Below are 20,908 nucleotides of genomic sequence, written 5' to 3'. Positions count from 1 at the left end.
CAATAAAAATACAGTCTGATCTATTCTAGCCAATCAATAAAAATACAGTCTGATCGATTCTAGCCAATCAAAAAACATACAGTCAGTTTTAAAGGATAGATAGAAAATACGTAATATGACAAAACTACATCATTTCTCTTAACAAGATAATCGCTTTTGCATCTTTCTCTGTTAGCCATGTCAGGGTCTGAGCAGACGTATGCACTTTTGCTCGTCTGAGGAAATATAAGCTATTTTTGCTGCTCGTAAAGATTTGGTCATGTGCTCTTTTTTATATCAATGTTAAGGTAGACATCATTAAAAAGGTGGAGGTCTGAAACTGTTCAGCTGCGTGCAATTTCAAGATAATTTGATTAAAAGTAGATTTCACATCTGAAAACACACTTTGAGAAATGAGCGAAAAATCTAGTTTAGGATGGTTTCCACGCAACATTTTATAAATGAGGCCCCTGATCTCTCCTTCACGTGACGGCAGTGCTTCATTTCTTCAGTGGGTGTTTGGTGAAATAGATTCATTCCGGTGGGAGTTTTCTGGCAGCACTGATGGAGTCCAATACATTTCAAAATCACAGGCTACATAATTTAACTCGTCGTTGCTTTTAGACGCATTTATTTCTAAAAAGAAAAAGGGGGGGGGCGTTCAGTCTTTTAGTCCTCACGGTTTGATGTTCTATAATGTTAACTCAAGTAAGAGCGGTCAGATAAAGAACATGAGTTTTCTCTTGTCGTGTCATCCATCAGCATCTACAAACCCATCACAACTCACATAAACGCTGAATCTGAAGAAGTTACTAACATCTGCTCGAAACGTCACTCATAACCGCTGGGCGCGTCTCACATTCACACAGTTCAGGTCATTTAAGACCCCATTCTGACATCATTGATGTGATCAAGCGCAGGAAGTTTGACATGAAACAGGCAGATATTGTGTTTTATAAAGCATGTCGTTGTGCTCGAGGATTACGACTGAACGAAACTGTGTTCCACAATATAATTCTGTACAGCAATACTCGTATACATATGTGGGCGTCTGGAAAATATCTGGAAAAGTCCCGGCAGAACAGGAAGAGTCACGTGCCACAAACAGCTCTCCTGCAGCAAACACTAAAGATCTCAACATCCTGCTCACATCACTTCCCGTTGCTGTGCTTGGCGGTTGTCATGGCAACTGTCATGTCATGTAGCCTCATATTGTAACGGAATTCTCACAGGTCAATGCAAAGACTCCTGGGAAATCCAGACAAAAACATCAGGAGAAACATCTCAATAGCTGAGATGAGTTTAGTCGTTTCAACACTGAACGGTGCACTTGCAAAAAATCTGACGGAAACGCAAAACTCGACACAATAAGAAACACTGAATCTGTGGCTGCTGGACTCTTCATGCAGGGGAAGAGAATTAGGGAATTTCAGTGACTCACACGGCCTGTGTGTTAACCTCCCGTCCCGTCCCGTCACACCCAACATTCCCTCAGACGGGAGCACGAGAACTCTGTGCGCGTCCAAAACAAACCCACAGCAGCACAAACAGAACAGAACGACTGTGTGTGTGTGTTCGTAAATAACAGGAAAAGAATAAGCAGAAGTGCTGTAGTGATGGAAACTGTGCAGCTGTTGGTGGATGTAATTCACTTTTCAACAGTTCATTAATTCTCTTTTTTTACTTTTATCGCCAGCAGCTCATGAGCAACTCTTTTTAGTTTAAATTAACATCACTCTTTTGCACTTCATTATGAGAGCTGGCCATTTGTTCTCTTCTCACCATGAATCATTTTTCATCAGAAGGGCCTTTTACATTTTACTGCTCCATTCTTATCGATTGCAACATTGAGAGAAACTGAAGAAATGAAATAAAAACAACACCATCATAAGCTTCATCTTCACAAGCAGCTGTACATATGCGATGAGAGTTGTTATTGTGTTTACATGCTGTTTAATGGCATTATCAGTACTGTAAACTGTGTGAGGGTGTTGACAAAAAAGGAAAGAGAACACAAACAGTCTCTTTGTCAGCTCAGTCAATAACCTAATACTGAGCTAAAAGTCTAAAGTCCTAAAAAATACAGAACGCCTTTATGCACAGTATTGTATCGCTTGTTTGATGTCTGTAGATCAGTGTTTTGTGTTTTGTGTTTTACTTCAGATGAATCATCAGCACCACACCCAAAAGCCTCTGAAAGCAGTGTGTGTGTGTGTGTGTGTGTGTGCGTGCGTGTGCGTGTGTGTGTTTGCTCATCTGATAATGTTAGATCTCTTCAATGTGAGAATCATTCACGTGTGCAGGATGAGTTTAATACTCAGGATTAATGTTTGTTCACATCACAATGGCAAAAGACAAAATATGGCCAATCACAAAAAACAATAATGCAACACACACAAACACACACTACTAAACTACAAACACGCCTGTGATAATAATCTGTGACAAATAACATGACGAAAGTATGAAATATTAATCAATTATTTTCATCAACAACAATTATTTAATTAATATTAATATTTCCTCTACAGAATAAACTGTGACAGTGTTAGAATGAAATCAGGGCAAAACTTCTGTTTGGCTTTTGAGAACCAATGAAGAAGAGCAACGGAAGAGCTTTACAGACATTTGTGCATGAAATGAGAAAAGATGATCCGATATCTCTTTCAGGACAGAATTCAGATATTTGATTATGTTGTGGTACAAAGCTGCTGCCACATTCATTCGATCATTTTCACCCGGAGCTGAAACGCTGCTGAAGATCCATGTGGACTTAAGCGCACATGACTCATGTGAGAACTTCAGATCTGACTCCTAGCTAACTCTCCAGAGTTTTTCCTTCAATTGTTGGCAAACATCAGGCATTCTTTACTTTACACGACACTCAAACACAGATGTTTGACCTCAACATATCAGCAGACATGAAACACAAGATCTGAAAATATTCCAGTAATCCACACAACGCTAAAAAGAGAAAAACTGATGAAAATAAAAATGACACTCAATTGAGAAAATTTTCTAGTCATCACATCCTCAACGTCACTCTAAACAGTGCTGAAAATGGTGATTGTGTGTCACTTTCCAGATGCCTTTTCTTCTAAAACGGAATAAATGAATAAAAATGTTCATGAAGGTTTGCCTTGTTCAGTGGCACACAAGAGAGTTAACATGAAGGCAGAAATGTGAAACACACACAAAACTGCATCATCGGTTCATAAGACCTCACGTGAGGGGCCGGGACACTCTCCCTTCAAACGTGTTCTGACTTGATCATTTGACCGGCATGAAGCCTTCACCACCAAATAAACTCAAATATTGTCAAACCGAACAAAATGAAAGTGAAGACAGGTCTCGGATCAGATGAGAGAGGCTGGAGGGTGACAATCAAGTCTTGGTGTCTTCAGACAGACAGCTCTTTCATGTCATGATGGACTCACAACACCCACCACACAACTTCTGTATGATGACACCAAAGGAATCCAGTCTAGTGCACACTACACAGTAAATTATACTGAGTGCGGCATTTAATACCACTGACCATAACATTCTTCTTGAACGACTAGAATGTATGGTAGGTGTCAAAGGCACTGTATTACAATGGTTTGCTTCTTACCTCAAGAACAGGACCTTTTCTGCAAATCTAGGGAACTTTTCATCGTCATCTGCACCTGTTTTGTGTGATGTGCCCCAGGGATCCATTTCGGGACCTTTATTGTTTTCTCTTTATATGCTTCCCCTGGCCCTCATTTTTCAGAAATACAACATTTCATATCACTGTTATGCAAACGATTCCCAATTTTACCTTCCAGTAAGGCTTGACACCACTGGTTCAACTGATGTGTTATTGAAATGTGTAGATGATATCAAGGCAAAAATTAATTATAATAATTATTTGCAGCTAAATGACAATAAAACCGGGTTTTTAATTCTAGGTTGTCCTGCAAATTCTTTTCCTGCTCTGGAAGTCCAGTTCGGTCCACTTTCAACAAATGTACACAAACAAATCAAAAACCTTGGAGTGAACTTTGACTCTTCACTATTTTTTGATAAACAAAGTAATGCTGTTTTTAGAGGAAGCTTTTTCCATTTAAGGTCTATTGCAAAGTTGAAGAATCTTCTTTCAAGCAAAGATTTAGAAGTTGTGATTCATGCTTTTGTAACATCACGATTAGATTCTTGCAACTCTCTTTATTTTGGTCTCCTCCAGTCTTCATTATCACAATTCCAAGTTGTGCAAAATGCGGCCGCAAGACTTTTGACTGGGTCTAAAAGGAGGGACCACATCTCCCCTATCTTAGCATCCCTTCACTGGTTTCCTATTAAGTTTAGAGTAGATTTTAAAATCCTTATGTTTGTATAAGGCATTGTCTGGTTGTGCACCAAGGTATATAAGTGATCTTGTGCCATACTGTCCCGCTAGGGAACTTAGACCTACTCACTTGCTCTTAACTGTGCCTCGGTGTCGCTATGAATCAAAGGGCCTTTTCTGTGGCTGGTCCCAAGCTTTGGAATGGTCTTCCCTTTCATGTGAGGTCTCCTCCTTCATTGGACATTTTTAAATCTACTCTTAAATCATATTTTTATTCTTTAGCATTTGTAAACCTGTAATTGTTATTTTTAGCGTGTACATCCGTTTTGTACTCTGTACAGCACTTTGGATCAATTTATATTGCGTTTAAATGTGCTTTATAAATAAATGTTGTTGTTTTCGTTGTTGTAATACATGAAGCAGTATGTTGTATGCAACACTTAACATTTACGGTACACTGTCTTCAAACAATCATGTATCATCATGTCCTGGAGGGTGTTGTTTAAAACACAAACAAGCACGCATGCGCACATGCTGATCTGGAACTGTTGACCTCTACAGGACGAAAGGGGAAACTGAGGATAATTATATCTAAATTGTATATTTTTGTCCTCAAAGTTACTTCCACGCACATGAATACAAGATATTATGACAAAAGTTTTCCATCTTTAACGATTTTGAATATTTGATCCAAAAACTGGTATCAACCGCCTCTACAACTATTAAAAGAAATATGTCTTAAATTCAACACGCGGGGAACAACAGATAATAAGACATATTTGAGAATGATTCATTAAGAGAAGAATCTCTGATCATTCAATGTTTTATTCCTCTGATCACGTGAAAAGCCTTCGCACCGTCGCGCGTGCACAGAGGCGCGTTCCCTCTATCAATCTGAGCACGAGTGCGAGCTTTCTCCTGTCGGGATTCATGGACACAGCGGCGGGAATCTCTTGACACCCTCTCGCGCACTTTAACGTTTATTATCTGATGAAGAGCGTAATATCAGAATCACCTGCGCGCGTGAACAGGTAGGAGTGGATTTTATTGATAAAACACAAACAAATATCGAGCGCGTCACCGCTACAGTTTGGGATGGAAATGTGGGAAATATTTGTTTTATGATAACGCTTCGTTTTTTAAAATACTCGCGAGTTTGTTTTCATCGCTGTCATGGAAATGAGTTATTTTCCCACTCTCAAAGAGATTTTCCCCGGAGAACAACGAGATTTCAAGAACTCACTTTAGTGTTTTAACGAGATTAATAACGTAAAGGAGTTAAAACGGCTTACAAGCCGTTTTTATTATTAAACGTTCATAAAAACAGATCAGACGTTTCCTAAATGTTACGTTTGTACCAGACAGTATTCAAACTTTCAAAGCTTTGTGCTCTCTCTCTCTCTCTCTCTCTCTTTCTCTCTTTCTGTCTCTCTCTCTCTCTCTTTCTGTCTCTCTCTCTCTCTCCAGACAAACCCTGTAAATTTGTGGTTACTGTGGTTTTACTACAAATAAAATGAAATAAAACATTTAGGGGCGGTTTTCCGGACAGGGATTAAAACTAGTCCTAGATTAATATAAATGTTAAAACTGTCCGAATTTAAAACAACTTGCACTGACATACATCTGTGTCATTGTGTTGTCTCAAAATGCACACAAGTAATGCTTTTTTGTAAATGCATATTTGTAAAAACGACTTAAATGTCCTCGTTTAACTAAAGCCTGGTCCTGGATTAATCTAATCCCTGCCGGGAAACCGCCCCTTGTGGTTATCCATTTGACAAACTGGTCAACTGAGGGTCATTTTGGTATGGTTGTGACTTTCTAGTCCACACATGTCAAACTCAGTTCTTTGGAGGCTCAGTGTCCAGCAGACTTCATCTTCAATCACACCTGCCCTAAAGTTTCTAGTAATGGTGAAGATCTGGATCAGTTGATCTGAACTAACTCTCTCTCTCTCTTTTCCTCCGTCTCAGGCGCTTCACCTTCATGGCCTCTTCGGTTCAAGCGGTTCTGCTGTCGCTTCTTCTGGTGTCCGGCATAACGCCGGGTTCGTCTCAAAAGCCTCTCTGGCCGCAACAGCATGTGCCGGTGGTTTGGCCCCAGCAGACAGAGGAACTGGCGGCGCCTCACTTCCTTCACCCCCCTCAGCTTCAGGTGACGTCCTCCTGCGGTCCAGAGTGCCACAGACGAGCTCCTACACCCAGCTACTGGGACCTGCGGCACTTCTTATCCTACGAAACTCTGCATTCCAGCGGTCAGCTGACCGAGACCGCAGTGGACATTTACGGATTCGACTCGAACGCCTTCGAGACTCCTGCCGGTCGCTCCCGCGCCAAGCGTCAGATTTTCGGCCACGACAGTCGCTTCAGTATTGTTGGCCACGACTTTCTGTTGAACTACCCCTTCTCCGCAGCGGTGAAGCTGTCCACCGGCTGCTCCGGTACTTTAGTGGGTGATCGACACGTCCTCACGGCGGCGCACTGCGTTCACGACGGCAAGAATTACGTGAAAGGTGCCCAGAAGTTGAGAGTCGGATTTCTGAAAGCACAACAAAAAGACTCATTAGGGAGAAACGACACAAACAGAGCAAAGATGAAGTTTCAGTGGATACGAGTAAAACGCACACACGTACCGAAGGGGTGGATTAAGGGCAACGCCAACGACATCGGCATGGATTACGATTATGCTCTACTCGAACTGAAGAAGGCCCACAAACGCAGGCACATGAAACTGGGCATCAGCCCCTCAGCCAAGCAGCTCCCCGGAAAACGAGTGCAGTTCTCCGGCTTCGACAACGACCGTCCGGGTCACCTGGTTTACCGCTTCTGTCAGGCCGGAGACGAGACTTACGATCTGCTTTACCAGCGCTGCGACGCTCAGCCGGGCGCCAGCGGCTCCGGGGTTTACGCCCGCATGTGGAACCGCAGGCGACGCCGATGGGAGCGTAAGGTCATCGGTATCTTCTCCGGACACCAGTGGGTGGACCTCAGAGGAGCTCCTCAAGAGTTTAACGTGGCGGTGCGCATCACTCCCCTTAAATACGCTCAGATCTGCTACTGGATCAAAGGAAACTATGTGGACTGCAGAGAAGGTTGACAACAGTTTTCTACCGGCAGAAAGATTCGTTGAACTGTCCAACAGATACACTTCTCATCCACTAATCAAACTTTTACAAATACCCGATTTTTCTTTTAAAACTTATTTAGTCAAACAATATATTTTACTAAAATCACATAGACAACACCCCAACGCTCTTCCAAACAAGAACCAGCTACGCAAAATCTTTTCTATTATTATTCTTTTTTTTTATGAAGGCCGAACTCTACACACGTCAACATAATTCTGCAAACTCGCAGCGAGTTTTTGAGATGCTTTCATTTCAATGCACTGAAGTTTCGACTAAAACCTGTCAATCAAACTTCAAGCTTCAATGTTACAGACATCACTCTGCGTGTGTGCGTGTGTCCCTCTAGTGGTCACATGTGATTTTACAGCCACATCACATCAAGATTTTTGTGTGGATATATACATGTACAGCCGTGGACAAAAGTTTTGAGAATGACACAAATATTAATTTTCACCAAGTCTACTGCTTCAGTGATTTTTATATGTTTTTGTCAGATGTTACTATGGTATACTGAAGTATAATTACAAGCATTTCATAAGCGTCAAAGGCTTTTATCGACAATTACATTAAGTTTACGCAAAGACTCAATATTTGCAGTGCTGACCCTTCTTTCTCAAGACCTCTGCAATTCGCCCGGGTCATGCTGTCAATCAACTTCATGGCCACATCCTCACTGATGAAAGCCCAATCTTGCATAATCAATGCTTGGAGTTTGCAGGTTTTTGTTTTGCTTGAGGCTTGACCACAAGTTCTCAATGGGATTAAGGTCTGGGGAGTTTCCTGGCCATGGAGCCAAAATGTTGATGTTTTGGTCCCCGAGCCACTTAGTTATTACTTTTGCCTTATGGCAAGGTGCTCCATCATGCTGGACAAGGCATTGTTCATCACAAACTGTTCTTGGATGGTTGGGAGAAGTTGCTCTCCGGGGATGTTTTTGTACCATTCTTTGTTCATGGCTGTGTTCTTCGGCAGAATTGTGAGTGAGCCCACTCCGTTGGCTGAGAAGCAACCCCACACATGAATGGTCTCAGGATGCTTTACTGTTGGCATGACACAGGACTGATTGTAGCGCTCACCTCATCTTTTTTCCGGATGCCCCAAACAATGGGAAAGGGGATTCCTCAGAGAAAATGACTTTACCCCAGTCCTCAGCAGTCCAATCCCTGCACCTTTTGCAGAATATCAGTCTGTCCCTGATGTTTTTGCTAGAGAGAAGTGGCTTCTTTGCTGCCCTTCTTGACACCAGGCCATCCATTTATACACAAAACAATAAAAGAAAACCAAACACGTCTATTATTGGGCTCGTGATAGTTTTCAGAAGCTCAATGAGGACTTCACTTTATTCAGGGTATGTACAGAAATCATGGAGCTAAATGTAATACTTTTCAAGACCTTTTTAAGACTCTTTCCATACATTTTAAGACCTCATCGCCGCTTCAAGTTTTAATCGGATACATGTTTCAAACCTGTATAAATTTCTTTGCTCTGTTAAACACAAAGAAAGAATTTGGTAAGATTGTCAGCAAATTTTTGGCATTTAAGGGCCTTCATTTTCTCTAAATTTATTTATCAACTTTTAATACTTTTTAAGACCCCGTGGACACCCTGTTATAATTGACACTCTGTTGTAAATTTGTTATTAGACTGAAGATGTCAAAGAAATGTAAGAGACCTGAAAACGCAATAAAAACTATTACATTACGTGCCATTCAAGAGAACACCACTGATGCTTTTAAAAATACTTTTTTATACAAAACATGCAGATTGATATATGACCCGGACGTCTTCTAGACGGTATTTGTGAAATTTCTTCAGATAAAACAAAATCAAATGATAAACAGACACATGCAGAACACACTTCTAAAAGAGATGAGACCTGGGCTGTTTTTCCTCATTTATTCAGGATGTCACTTTCAAACAACAAAATACTGCAAGCAGGACAGCCCACAAGCCCCGCCCAGAGCCCATGTAGCCACACCCACTCAGAAGAGATTTGGGATTTGGCACAGACTGTACCCTGACCATACACAGACATATGAAATTATGAACAGATAACACAGCCGTCGTGATGCACTGGATCAAATCCCACGTCGTGATTGGTCACTGGAGGCTTGTGGGATTGGCTTTTCTGGTTTCTTTTCTCATCTTTGGCAGAATGTGGACATCCCACGAAACACAAACCGTCTCCCTCATTAACAACGCGAGGGAAACGGATACGTCGTCGCATCATAAGCTTAATGCCTGAGTTTTTGTTTTGTGTAACAGTATACAAAATAAAATATTTCATTAAATAGATACAAACGCAGCATGAAAACAGAACCGTATCAAAAGCAACAGAAGTTTGCAGTCTCTACCCGCGTCTCTTCTGATAAAGAGTTCACTGTGATTTGATTCCCAGGGTGCCGCCAGCGAGCGGGTACGAGTACGCCTTACCCAGCACGATCCGATCCCGCAAGAGTTTGAAGAGCACATAGTAGTTGCAGATGAGAATGAGTCCCAGCGAGAGCGTGTGGTTCCAGCGCTCGGAGCGCAGCAATGAATACAGCTGATACAACACCACACTCGACTCGATCCCGATGAGAAGATTCAGGATCCGCAGCGGCTTGTGAAACAGAAACTAAACCGACAGACAGACAGACAGACGGTAGTGTGAATGAGCCAAATCACCAGATCATCACACAAAACATTTGACTGACATAAACATCGCATCAATGAAATGTATAAATAGATAAATGTTCTGTTAAAATAAAGCAATGAGCCCCGTGAAGCTGTGGTTCAATTTGATTTATATAGCGCTATTCACAAGGTGCATTGTATTTTATAGCAGCTAAGGTGCGTTTGTTAGACACGACATGAAGCGGAGAAAAATCACTGGAAATCAATGCTTCACGGGCTTGCTGCTTTTTTTAACCAATCGTCAATCGATAAAGACCGACGGTTTTCTGTGGCGAGGCTCCCGTGAGGCGCTTGCCAGCCTGTGCACATGTGCAGTAGCATGTGAAGGGACTTTGGTTTGCTGAGCTTAAGTTCACCTTTTTCAAAGTAATGGTACACTCACTCCATACGATGTTTAAAGGGATACTTCACCCAAAAATGAAAATTCTGTCATCATTTACTCACCTTCAAGTTCCAAATCTGTATAAATTTCTTTGTTCTGTTGAACACAAAAGAAGATATTTGGAAGAATGTCGGACAGCAAACAGTTCTGGGGCACTTTTGACTACCATTGTATTTTTTCCTACTATGGGAGTCAATCTGTCTGGTTATAAGCATTCTTCCAAATATCTTTCTCTGTGTTCATCAGAACAAAGACATTTATACAGATTTGGAACAACTCGAAGGTGAGTAAACGATGACAGAATTTTCATTTTTGGGTGAAGTATCCCTTTAATCATAGATCAGAAATGTGATTTTCGCCAGTGATTTTAGAAACATCTGCCTTCCACCATTCAAGCAGATACGACTTGTTGTCTTGCTATGATGTAAGTAGCTGCCCAGAGGCGTCGCCGAGTGGCACGACATCCATAAACATACAGTGGAGCAGTCTTTCCTGTAGCTCAGTGGTTAGAAAACAGCGCTAGTAACGCTAAGGTCATGGGTTTGATCCCAGGGGATTGCACATACTCAGTTACAATGTATAGTAAAATACAATATAAGTCGCTTTGGATAAAAGCGTCTGCCAAATGCATAAATGTAATGCGCTCAGCTGCATGTTTTTGAGTTTTACAACGGCTTAGAACACAGCACAACCAATCAGACTCAAAGACGAGATATTCTACACTGTCAAAAAACATTCACTGACCATTAAAGTTCAGTCTGACCCGCGCTAACACCTTCTCAAAAGGACTTGCATGTTTTCAAATGTTATAAGGCCAGGAATGTTTATTTTTGGATAGAGCAACACTGTGTCTACACCGAACGCAGCGTGACGCCACATGACAAAAACATTAGACGGCATTATAATTTCATCCACACCGGATGCGACACGACACGACTCGACAAGTCCATTAAGAACAAGCCATTTCGCGCCCGGTGTAGACACGGTGTAAGCTGTTCTCTTTACACGAACAACATCACAGGTTAAAGAGTAAATATGAAAATACTCACAAAAAATCTGGCATGCGAGATGTCCGAGGGTAATGCCACATTATACGGCCCGACGGCTTTATAAAGAGATCGGCTGTGTCGCACCAGAACTCCCTGCGGCCAGATGGTGCTTTCAGACCATCTAAACATGAATCAAAGAACGAATTAACATCGCCGACATTTAACGCGTGTTCCCTCAAGTTGAGACGCAACGTAAACACAAGAGTCACCACGATTACAATGAAGAATGAAAGAATTGTTGAGAAGCAGTAAACTAATGAAAAGCATCCGACGTGCGCTACTCACATGTGCTGCGGCGCGTTGCTAAAGGAACCGTGTTCTAGCCTCTGCCAGCGGCCCAGATGCGCAGCCGAGCGATGCAGCAGGTCGCAGTAGCTGGGGGGAAGCAGCTGACACATCAGCATCACAAAGGCGTTGATCCACACCATGATGAGATGCTCGCACGACCAGCGCATGTCGTAGTACTGCGTGCTCTGGGTAACGAGAAGAGCATTCACTCACTGATAGATCACAAGCCCCGTCGCGGCGATACGACAGACACGGCTCACCTTGACAAAACACAGCGGCAGAAAGGCCACGTAGTAAGCGCTGAAGAGCGAGTTGAAAAGCACTTCTTTGATTCGCCGGTTGAAGTCGGCCTTCAGCTCTTCGACCTCGGTGCGGATGAGCTTGGGAGACGGAGGGCAGGTGTGGGTGGGGGCGTGGGCGGGGCTAGAGAACTGTTCTCTCAGGTTTTCCCGCAATAGCGCGAGGAAGTCTTTGGAGCGATGGAGAGGCGGATCTGCACCGTCCTGCGCCGAGAAGTTGCAGTCGGTCGGGGAGGACTGAGCTCGACCCTCGTGGTGGAAGCAGCACAACGGCACGTACACTCCGAACCTGACGGAGCGAAACACAACCTGAGTACACACGATAAACACGGCAAACACAATAAAGAAAGCAGTGAGAAATACAGCTGAGACTACAAAGTCCGTTTCTATTCAAAAGCCGGTAGACAGAAAAACCCCTATTAATAATAAAATAAAACAACCAACAACAAACACGGAGTTCATGTTTAATCACATCAACGACGGCGACAACGGTTTCTGGCCATTCTCCAAAAAACCCAGCTTGAACCCTTCAATGAATGTTTTGATTGGTTGGCAGGACACTCACGGATAGCCCAGGAAGAGCAGATTGAGAACGGAGTGATTCTTAAAGAGGTTCAGAAGAGTCCAGCACAAAACCCATCCACACAGCGTCAGCAGGATCAGACGGGCCGCTATCAGAATCACGTACCGCACAACAGATGATGGACTCGTCTGAGACGCCTTGAAACAGAAGACGCACAAAACATATCAGAGACGCATTCCAGATAAGACCACAAGTCGATGTAAGAATTTCACATCAGTATTTATTTGAACAGGTTTTTTGCTCAACCTAAAAAGGCAGCACATACATTAGAACACCGAGATGTCATATAGGGCAGGAGTCACAGTTTTACAGTAATGGACAGAGCGTGTCAGCTCACACCGAGTGATATTAATATGTAAACGTGTCACTCGTCTGATTTGACTAACTGACCACAAAAAACCCCTTGCACAAACTTCCTCCTGTAAACGCACACAGTCTGTGAAAAGGCCACATGTAAATTAGTAAACAGACACATCATTTCTCGACACTTTGTCAAGATCACAACATCATAAATGTTATGTTGACAAAACACACACATTGTTCATTTAACCCTTATGCGGTCTTCGTTTGGGGTGGACACTCATGGTCTTTGGGGTCTCTAGAGACTAAATGTAATTTTGTAACCACATTTTATGTCATTTTTCTCTGTTTATTAATGTTTTTATATTTGTGATATTTTTTAAAGGTATATAAATAAATTTAATAGGTTTTTATACAAAACAGCTTTTTCTGTCAAATTCACTTTATAAAAGACCCACATCTCTAACTTTCATTTATGAGGATAACATGGATCATTTGACATGGTTAAGTGTAAGATGTTTGCCCATCTTTTGGAAAATGCCGTTTTAAAAGTAAAAAATTATCACTTCCACTAGTAGATGACTGCAGAGCTCCACTATTTGCTATGTGCTATTAGACCAAGTTTTTGTGGTGTGCATGTGGTCACCTCGGAAACGACAGTCCACACGAGTCTTCTGGCCAACATCACAGTGATGAAGATAGCCAGATGATAGTCCACCAGGTGAAAGTTCTTCACACAGGAGAAAAACATCGTTAGAACACTCAGAGCTGCGGTTTGAATGCAACGTGTCTGACGCTGATAAACGGTGAACGCGTTTAATGGTACCAGTGACGTGGAGGCTGTGGGGTGGCTGTTCGAGGACCACCACACCGTCCTGTAAATGTTGATGTACTGAACGAACAGCGCCACCAGCAGGTAGAGGAAGAGCAGACACTCAAACAGCAAGTTACTGTCCAGAGGAAGATCGGGGATGCGGGAATGACGGACGGGTTCCGGAGTGACGAGGGCCGTGAGGGGCGGAGCCGACAGACCCACTGAATTAACGCCCCTGCGTCATGACACAGATGCTCAAGTTAGTGAAGCCACACGTCAATGGTTCGTTAAAGTGACATGAATACATTTTTTAGCGATTTCACATCATGATAAGAGTCAGGCTTGTTTTTGTTCTGGTGCCTCGGACCAATAGCAATGTGTTGTACTCCGTGTGTGTCGTCTCACCTGCACCGGAGACCCGTCCCATTACTGAGGCCGCCGCCACCCATCAGCGTCTGCAGGGACGGCAGCGCAGAGCGGCTCAACTGCTGTCTACTTGGACCCCTGCGGCCGCCAGGCATGTCCAACACCGAGCACAACACCAGCCGCTCGCAGACACCACGTCCTCACGTCTCGGCCAAATGCAGCCCGGACACTGCAACACACACACACACAATTAACCAATAAACAGAGCCGACAGATCATCTCTAAACATCTGGATGAAACATTCATGAGTGAGCAACATTCTGTTTGTATTACAGCTCTGCGTGTCATCCTCTCTCAAAACAATGCATGGATCTTAAGACAGAGACCATTACAAGTCTCAAATCTGTCAAAGTATGTCTTGTTTAATCTCACAGTCAGGTCAGAGGTCAGTGTTGTCATCAATGAGCCGTTTCATTTGACGCCACTGAAAAGAGGAACTGTGTAGGACAAACACCCACAAACTGTAGCACAATATCACACTTAAAATGATGACGACACACAAAGCAACACTCCTGTTCTGAGCATCACATAAGAAAGACAAATAACAACACAAACTTATACACAAACTACCAACACACACACTCACAGTGAACCACACACAAGCTAACGTTACGTTTAAGAGACTCATCACACATCACACACACACACACACACACACACACACACACACCGACTAACAGATACACAAACAAACGTGTAAAGCAGGAAATCAAATCGCTGTTTATCCGTAGAATTGAATGAACGTGAATAAAGTGTTTATTGTTTTTTATGATGATGAATATTAATATGAATATTCATACTCACCGCGCATGAATCATGAGCGCGCACATCAGTCACCCAAACTCTCAAACAACAACATCTGTTTGTCTTTCTCTTTCTTTCACACCACGAGACTGTCGAGACCGTGTTGAAAACGTCGGGAGTTTGTTTTTTTGCGCGCGTGTATGCGGTCGCGCGCTGGAACTTTTTAACGGCTTAAAATGCAAAACAAAAAGTTGTAGAAGTTCCGCGTGCAGCCGTTACAGCGAACAGAACGACGTGGCAAACAGAGAGCTGCGTCACGTGACGTCATCAGCTCGGCGACACCACAAGGGTAGTGCGGTTGTGGCTACAACGGATACAGCTACGACCGGAAGTGATGCCAAATCTCGCCATAAAACAAGTTCCATTAGCTAGCTAACGCCTACACCTACCCCAAACCTAACCTAACATTAGACTAAAAAAAATAGTAATTAACAGTTGTTAGCGTGACAAAAATGATGTGGTATTGAAGTGCGCATGCCCAGTAGAGGTAGCTGTATCCCTTCTAGCCACAACTTTATGTGCAATCGCATAACTGAAACGTCGTCTTGGTTTAACCGTTCAGTCGCAATGAGTGAATTGTGTGTGTGTGAAGATGTATGATGTCATTATAATAATTATATATATATATAATACTGTCTGCAGTCACACTTTGGAAACATACTTGCAAAACAAAAATGGAGAATGATAGAACGAAATATATATTGTTGAACAGACCAGAAAGATTCACATGTTCACAAACAGTGTAATGTTAAATATAAAATCCAGTTTTGAAATTACAGCAATTCTTAAAGAGTATGGAAGAAAATACAATTTACAAAGAGGCAAGAGAGTTGAACACCATGATATGTACACACAAGAGCTTTTACACACAACATGAGCTGCTACACTAACAAAACACTATTTTACTCTTCATTCATATTAATCATCAATAAGTGTTTTTATTGCTCTGTACTGTAAAAAAATTAAATACTACAACGAAACATTTATTTACATATTTTCTTTTTAAAACCCCAACAATTTTCAAATAAGAAATATTTCATCAAGAAACCATTAAACTTAAGGTAATCTTTCTCCAATGTTCATTCACATTTACTCAAAATGTACATTGTCTTGCAAAAAAATCTTCTAAAAACGTTTTGCTTCACTAAAATGTTTCGCTTCTCTTCAGTCGGTGCACGTGAACACACACAAGTTTGTTATAAATGTGCAGTCGGTGGACATCAGATGACAATGCTGGTGCCACTGCGTGAACTTTTATCCTACAGGAGAGAGAAAGAAAATAAAATATTAATACAAATGTACTGTATATTACATCTGTGTTGTGTATATCTGCACATAGACCATACAGCAGAGTCCAAAGGTCTGAGAACATTCCAGAAGAGGCTTTTATTTTTTATTATTAAATAAATATAAATCCCAATGTTTCCTGACCTTATCTCAGATGATCCTGCGTGACTAAATTCACTGAACTATATTATGATGATCGGAATCTGAAATCTCACAACTTTTATTTACCACAAAGTTTCTTTACCATTTCAAAAGAAAAACAACATGGTGTTCTCTTAAGTTGTTCTCAGACATTAGGGGCTCACTTTATATGTGATCAGCATGAGAGTTTGTTGTTTCGTTGTGTTAGCGTGATAACACAAAAAAAGAAATTTATTACGAGTGAAGAGTTAGTAAACTTGTAGTGCAGACTCTTACAGAGAAGCGTTCCGGGCGCTTCGTCGGCTTCTTTCCTGGCTCATATTCACTGTAACTCGGAGGATGATCTATCCAGCCGCCTCCCCGTCCTCCTCGAGCTGCTCCACGACGGCTGTCCTCATCATTGGCCGAGCTCCACGAACCGCGGCGAGGTAATGGCGAGTAATCATCTCGTCTAGACGGTCCTCTGCCGTCGTCGGCCATAAGATCGTCCCTGGATCTCGATCGTGGAGGATACGCTCCAGATTGGCTCCGGCGGTCCAGAACGTCTTCCTGACTGTAGCTCCGCGGAATACCTGGACGATGGTGCCGGTTATCGCGTCGCGGGGCTCCGTAGGCAGAAGAGCCGCTGGAGTGCGAGCGTCCTCCCCGCGGGACTCTGCGCGTCGCATGTCTGTCGTCCAGGCCTGAGAGCATGCTGGGAGGGCCGGCGGAGAAGGGCACGTGTTGCGGCATGTGTTGGGGAGGGGGAGGCATGTACTGCAGCGGGATGGCAGGCTGCGGCTGCAGAAGCGGACTGGTGGCGTCCATACCCCTCACCTGACTCTCCAGATAGTTCAGCATCTGGTTGTTCCCGTGAACGCTGCCGTGAACGCTAGGGGGCGCCATGGTAATGGGCATGGGTGCCATCTGAGGATGGGGGAGAGGAACCGGAGTCATACCGCCCTTCCCCGATGCCGAGCCTTGTGGGAAACGAGAGTTATAGAGAGATGCGTCATATTTATTAAGTCCTTGTGTGAGGAGGGAAGCGTTACAGCTCGACTACGATGGAAGTTTTGTTTGAAAGTATTTAAGGAGATGACTGACCTGCGTACAGCATGGGGTTCATCTGATAGGAGGAACTGTGGTTGCTCATTGGTGCGTAGAGCGGCTGGCCGTTCATCCAGGGACTCATGGCTTTCTGAGCTTCTTTCATTAATCTGTGCTGCATAACCGCTGCAAATGTTACAAAAGTCAAAACATCAACCGACATCACCAAAACATTTGACTACTTTCACAGTCTCACTTACGGTGCGTTCACACCGCCAGCGACTCTGTCGCCTATTGGTAGTCGTTTCCGAAAGTCGCTCATCATTTGCATGAAGCTGAGCATATCTCAACTTTGTTGCGTCACTAGACACGCTCACTTTCTGTCGCCAACGGTCACTGTCGCTCGTGTCGCCGGCTCTCCGTTGAAATGAATGACATCGCCTTGCTTTGTCGCTGGCGGTGTGAATGCACCCCGATTCACATTTCACATCTAAAACCTCGCAAGCTGCACCGCTTTCTCTAGTCAAATGACCCGCGGTGCGCGCGGCACTCTGTAAAGTTGAACTATTTCCACCTTGATGCGGCGCCGACGTGCCTAGAAAAATGCGCGTCGCACCGTATGCGCGTCACGACCGCATTGCTCCCTATTCGCGAGCAGCTGCCGCGTGTCAGTCTGCTACCAGCTTCATTTCAAAATCAATGCAACAGCTGTCTTACACATCCAATCAATTCGTAGTGAAAAACGCAAGCCACCACCACGTATTTTCTCCTTTGAAATTCCTTTTCACTCGGAAATGTGTCAGAATACGGAAGTAAAAACGATCGCAACTTCCGGTTCACGGGGACTTTAAAATAACTAACTTGCGCACGCAAAAGACACGAAATCTGAATCGCCCCTTTGTCGCATTTCTCTCCATTCTAAAGTACAAGTGAAGCTCAAAAGTCGCTGTGGTACAGTATGAGACAGCAGTGATGCGATTTGACAGAGCGCTGGCTGGTTGGGTGTGTTGGTACCTTTCTCAGGACAGCAGCAGGTCTGCGGGCAGCACGGGCAGCGGACGTAACAGCAACATTTCTGTGGACAGCACTGACAGCAGCAGATACACAGCAGAATGACAAGCATCAGAGCTCCAATGATGATCAGAAAAGCCGTCAGCCAATCTAACACAAACAACAACATCATTACAGTCGATTTATAATTATGACTTTTTTTCATCCAACCTGTAATCATTATTACACTTACGATACACTATGAGCTTCATTTCCTGGTCAGAATCTCCAATTGTGTCTCCAGGTGCTTCCACCGAGCAGAAATACATGCCGTTATCCCACCACATCACCTCATTGATGACCAGATCCGCCTCTAACACAACACACACACACACAACATCACGACAGGTTGAGGTTGAAGGACTGTCACCATTCAATACAATACTTCATACTGGCTTCACAATACCACAGTATTTTAATCCAATAACAGTTTTATTTCCCAACAATAACATTTCTTTAACATACAACACAACTCAAAACTAGAATAGAATTGACAACATTTAAAGGGATAGTTCACCCCAAAATCGTCATTTACTCACCCTCAGATTGTTCCAAACCTGTATAATTTTTTGATGAACACAAAGATATTTCGAAGAATGCGAGTAACCTAACATTTCTCTTCCCCCATTTACTACCACAGTAGGGAAAATAAATACTATGGGAGTCAATGGGGGATGGCAACTGTTTGGTTACTGACATTCTTCCAAATATCTTCCTTTGTGTTCAGCAGAACAAAGACAGTTATACAGGTTTAGAACAATCTGAGAGCGAGTAAATGATGACAGAATTTAAATTTTTGGGTGAAGTATCACTTTAATGTTTCCCTTAATCTTATTTGTAAATGAACTAAATCCTTCTGTGACTATTAAAAAAAGAATTTTAAGAACGCATGTTATGTCAACCAATAGATTTAAACAGACACATGGTATTGCACAAATATGAGTCATCGCCACAGTTGTACAAACACATATTTGTATAGAATTTCTATAGAGTGAATCGTTTGTATTGTGATGTACAGTTACACATCTGTAGTGTGATGCGACTGATGTACAGTGACATCAAACTCACTGTTCTGAAGGTAGACCTTTCTGTCCCGGTACTCAGGGCCCAACACCGCCTCATTAGAGCCCAGCTTCTGAGCCACGGTTCTGACCGTACGTTGATAGTCTTGACAGTCATTGGCAGGGTCTTGACCCAACTGTAGGGCGGACTGATACGCTGTAGGATGATGACGACAACACACACACACACACATGAATGACAGACTCAACTCATGAAAATCTGTCTTTACCTCTGTGGGTTTGAATGTGCACCTGTGGAGTAATACTCGAGAACCGGATCTTTACAGAAGGATTTGAATTTCCAGGTGACCATCACATTCTGCAGCTGAGCCGATGTCGAGTAATCACACCGTAAAGTGACCGAAGCAAAAAGAGTTGTGCGTCTCTCTGTCTCAGTGAGAGTCACCTGGATAGACAGAATTCCTGAGAGGAGAGAGAGAGAGGAGAGCGAAAGAAAGAGAGAGAGGGAGAGAGAAAGAAAGAGAGAGAGAGAGAGAGAGAGAGAGAGAGAGAGAGAGAGAGAGAGAGAGACGCAGTTAACACAAAGCAGTCAAACCTGTAAAACTGGAAATAACACAAAGAAGCGGAAACTCAATGACTGCATGCGAAAAAATTCAGTATCAATGTACATTAGTGAAACTTTTCTAAACAAACATGCGAGGTAGAAAACGTGTAAGAGAAGCGTCGTTTTCATTGAGTATTACCCTTAAAAAACCTTTAAACAATATCAACTGCGAGCTCGAGCTCTGCTCTTTATAATTTTAGTCATTACTTTATTTCTCCGATTTCCCATCTGCTCTTATTGTTAAGTGTTTATGGTGTTTTATTATAGAACAATTACGCAGTATTTGTGTTTATCGTGTTATCTGTCAACAGTGATCAGAGTCACGTGATCGATACGGATGCGCTCAGGTGAGATTCACCCACGTTTGGTTTCGATTAAACTTACAATGTTGTTGTTATTATTCTTATTTTGTCTCGAGTAAAGAATGTATGTGTTGGAAATGTGGGTATGAAAATCAACGGTTTAAGTTACCTGAGCTGAAGAAACTGAGAAGCAACACGATGATCATCCGCGGCGTCATGATATTAAACCACCCGAAACTCCAGCGCGCGCGCGCGTGCGTGCAGAGACAAGAGAGCCGATGAGAAATCCACTCCGCTTAATTTTTATCCGCTTAAATCGCAGTTCTCTCACTGGGAACAATTTACATGTCCTTGCTTTACTTTCTCTCTTCAGCTATCTTCTCCTCATCATCATCATCAACACCAGACTCCACCCCCGGGCCGGAACAACAGGTGCATCA

The 20,908-nt window shown here is 42.9% G+C and overlaps 3 protein-coding genes across 3 annotated transcripts; 1 reads left to right on the top strand and 2 right to left on the bottom strand.

The window, feature by feature from the left end:
• Positions 1-5,173: 5,173 nt before the first annotated feature.
• Positions 5,174-9,141, top strand: LOC130553365 (serine protease 23-like). The gene is made up of 2 exons (XM_057332285.1): positions 5,174-5,319; positions 6,262-9,141. Exons 1-2 carry the CDS (start codon positions 5,279-5,281, stop codon positions 7,382-7,384), a joined length of 1,164 nt encoding a protein of 387 aa, XP_057188268.1. The 5' UTR covers positions 5,174-5,278; the 3' UTR covers positions 7,385-9,141.
• A 149-nt stretch (positions 9,142-9,290) lies between these two features.
• On the bottom strand, positions 9,291-15,302 carry tmem39a (transmembrane protein 39A). Its single transcript, XM_057332284.1, has 9 exons — positions 15,037-15,302; positions 14,212-14,401; positions 13,819-14,041; positions 13,639-13,722; positions 12,675-12,829; positions 12,071-12,398; positions 11,808-11,995; positions 11,523-11,643; positions 9,291-10,032 (listed from the first exon to the last, which is right to left on the bottom strand). The coding sequence occupies exons 2-9, from the start codon at positions 14,325-14,327 to the stop codon at positions 9,793-9,795; spliced, it is 1,455 nt and encodes a 484-aa protein (XP_057188267.1). The 5' UTR covers positions 14,328-14,401; positions 15,037-15,302; the 3' UTR covers positions 9,291-9,792.
• Positions 15,303-15,711: 409 nt separating this feature from the next.
• ildr1a (immunoglobulin-like domain containing receptor 1a) lies at positions 15,712-20,849 on the bottom strand. The gene is made up of 8 exons (XM_057331706.1): positions 20,638-20,849; positions 19,854-20,024; positions 19,609-19,758; positions 18,734-18,853; positions 18,505-18,651; positions 17,548-17,676; positions 16,741-17,423; positions 15,712-16,295 (listed from the first exon to the last, which is right to left on the bottom strand). The coding sequence occupies exons 1-8, from the start codon at positions 20,684-20,686 to the stop codon at positions 16,257-16,259; spliced, it is 1,488 nt and encodes a 495-aa protein (XP_057187689.1). The 5' UTR covers positions 20,687-20,849; the 3' UTR covers positions 15,712-16,256.
• Between the last annotated feature and the right edge of the window lie 59 nt (positions 20,850-20,908).

Source organism: Triplophysa rosa, linkage group LG4, assembly GCF_024868665.1.
Source record: "Triplophysa rosa linkage group LG4, Trosa_1v2, whole genome shotgun sequence".
Taxonomy (NCBI): Eukaryota; Metazoa; Chordata; class Actinopteri; order Cypriniformes; family Nemacheilidae; genus Triplophysa; species Triplophysa rosa.
This window is presented reverse-complemented; position numbering and strand designations above follow the sequence as displayed.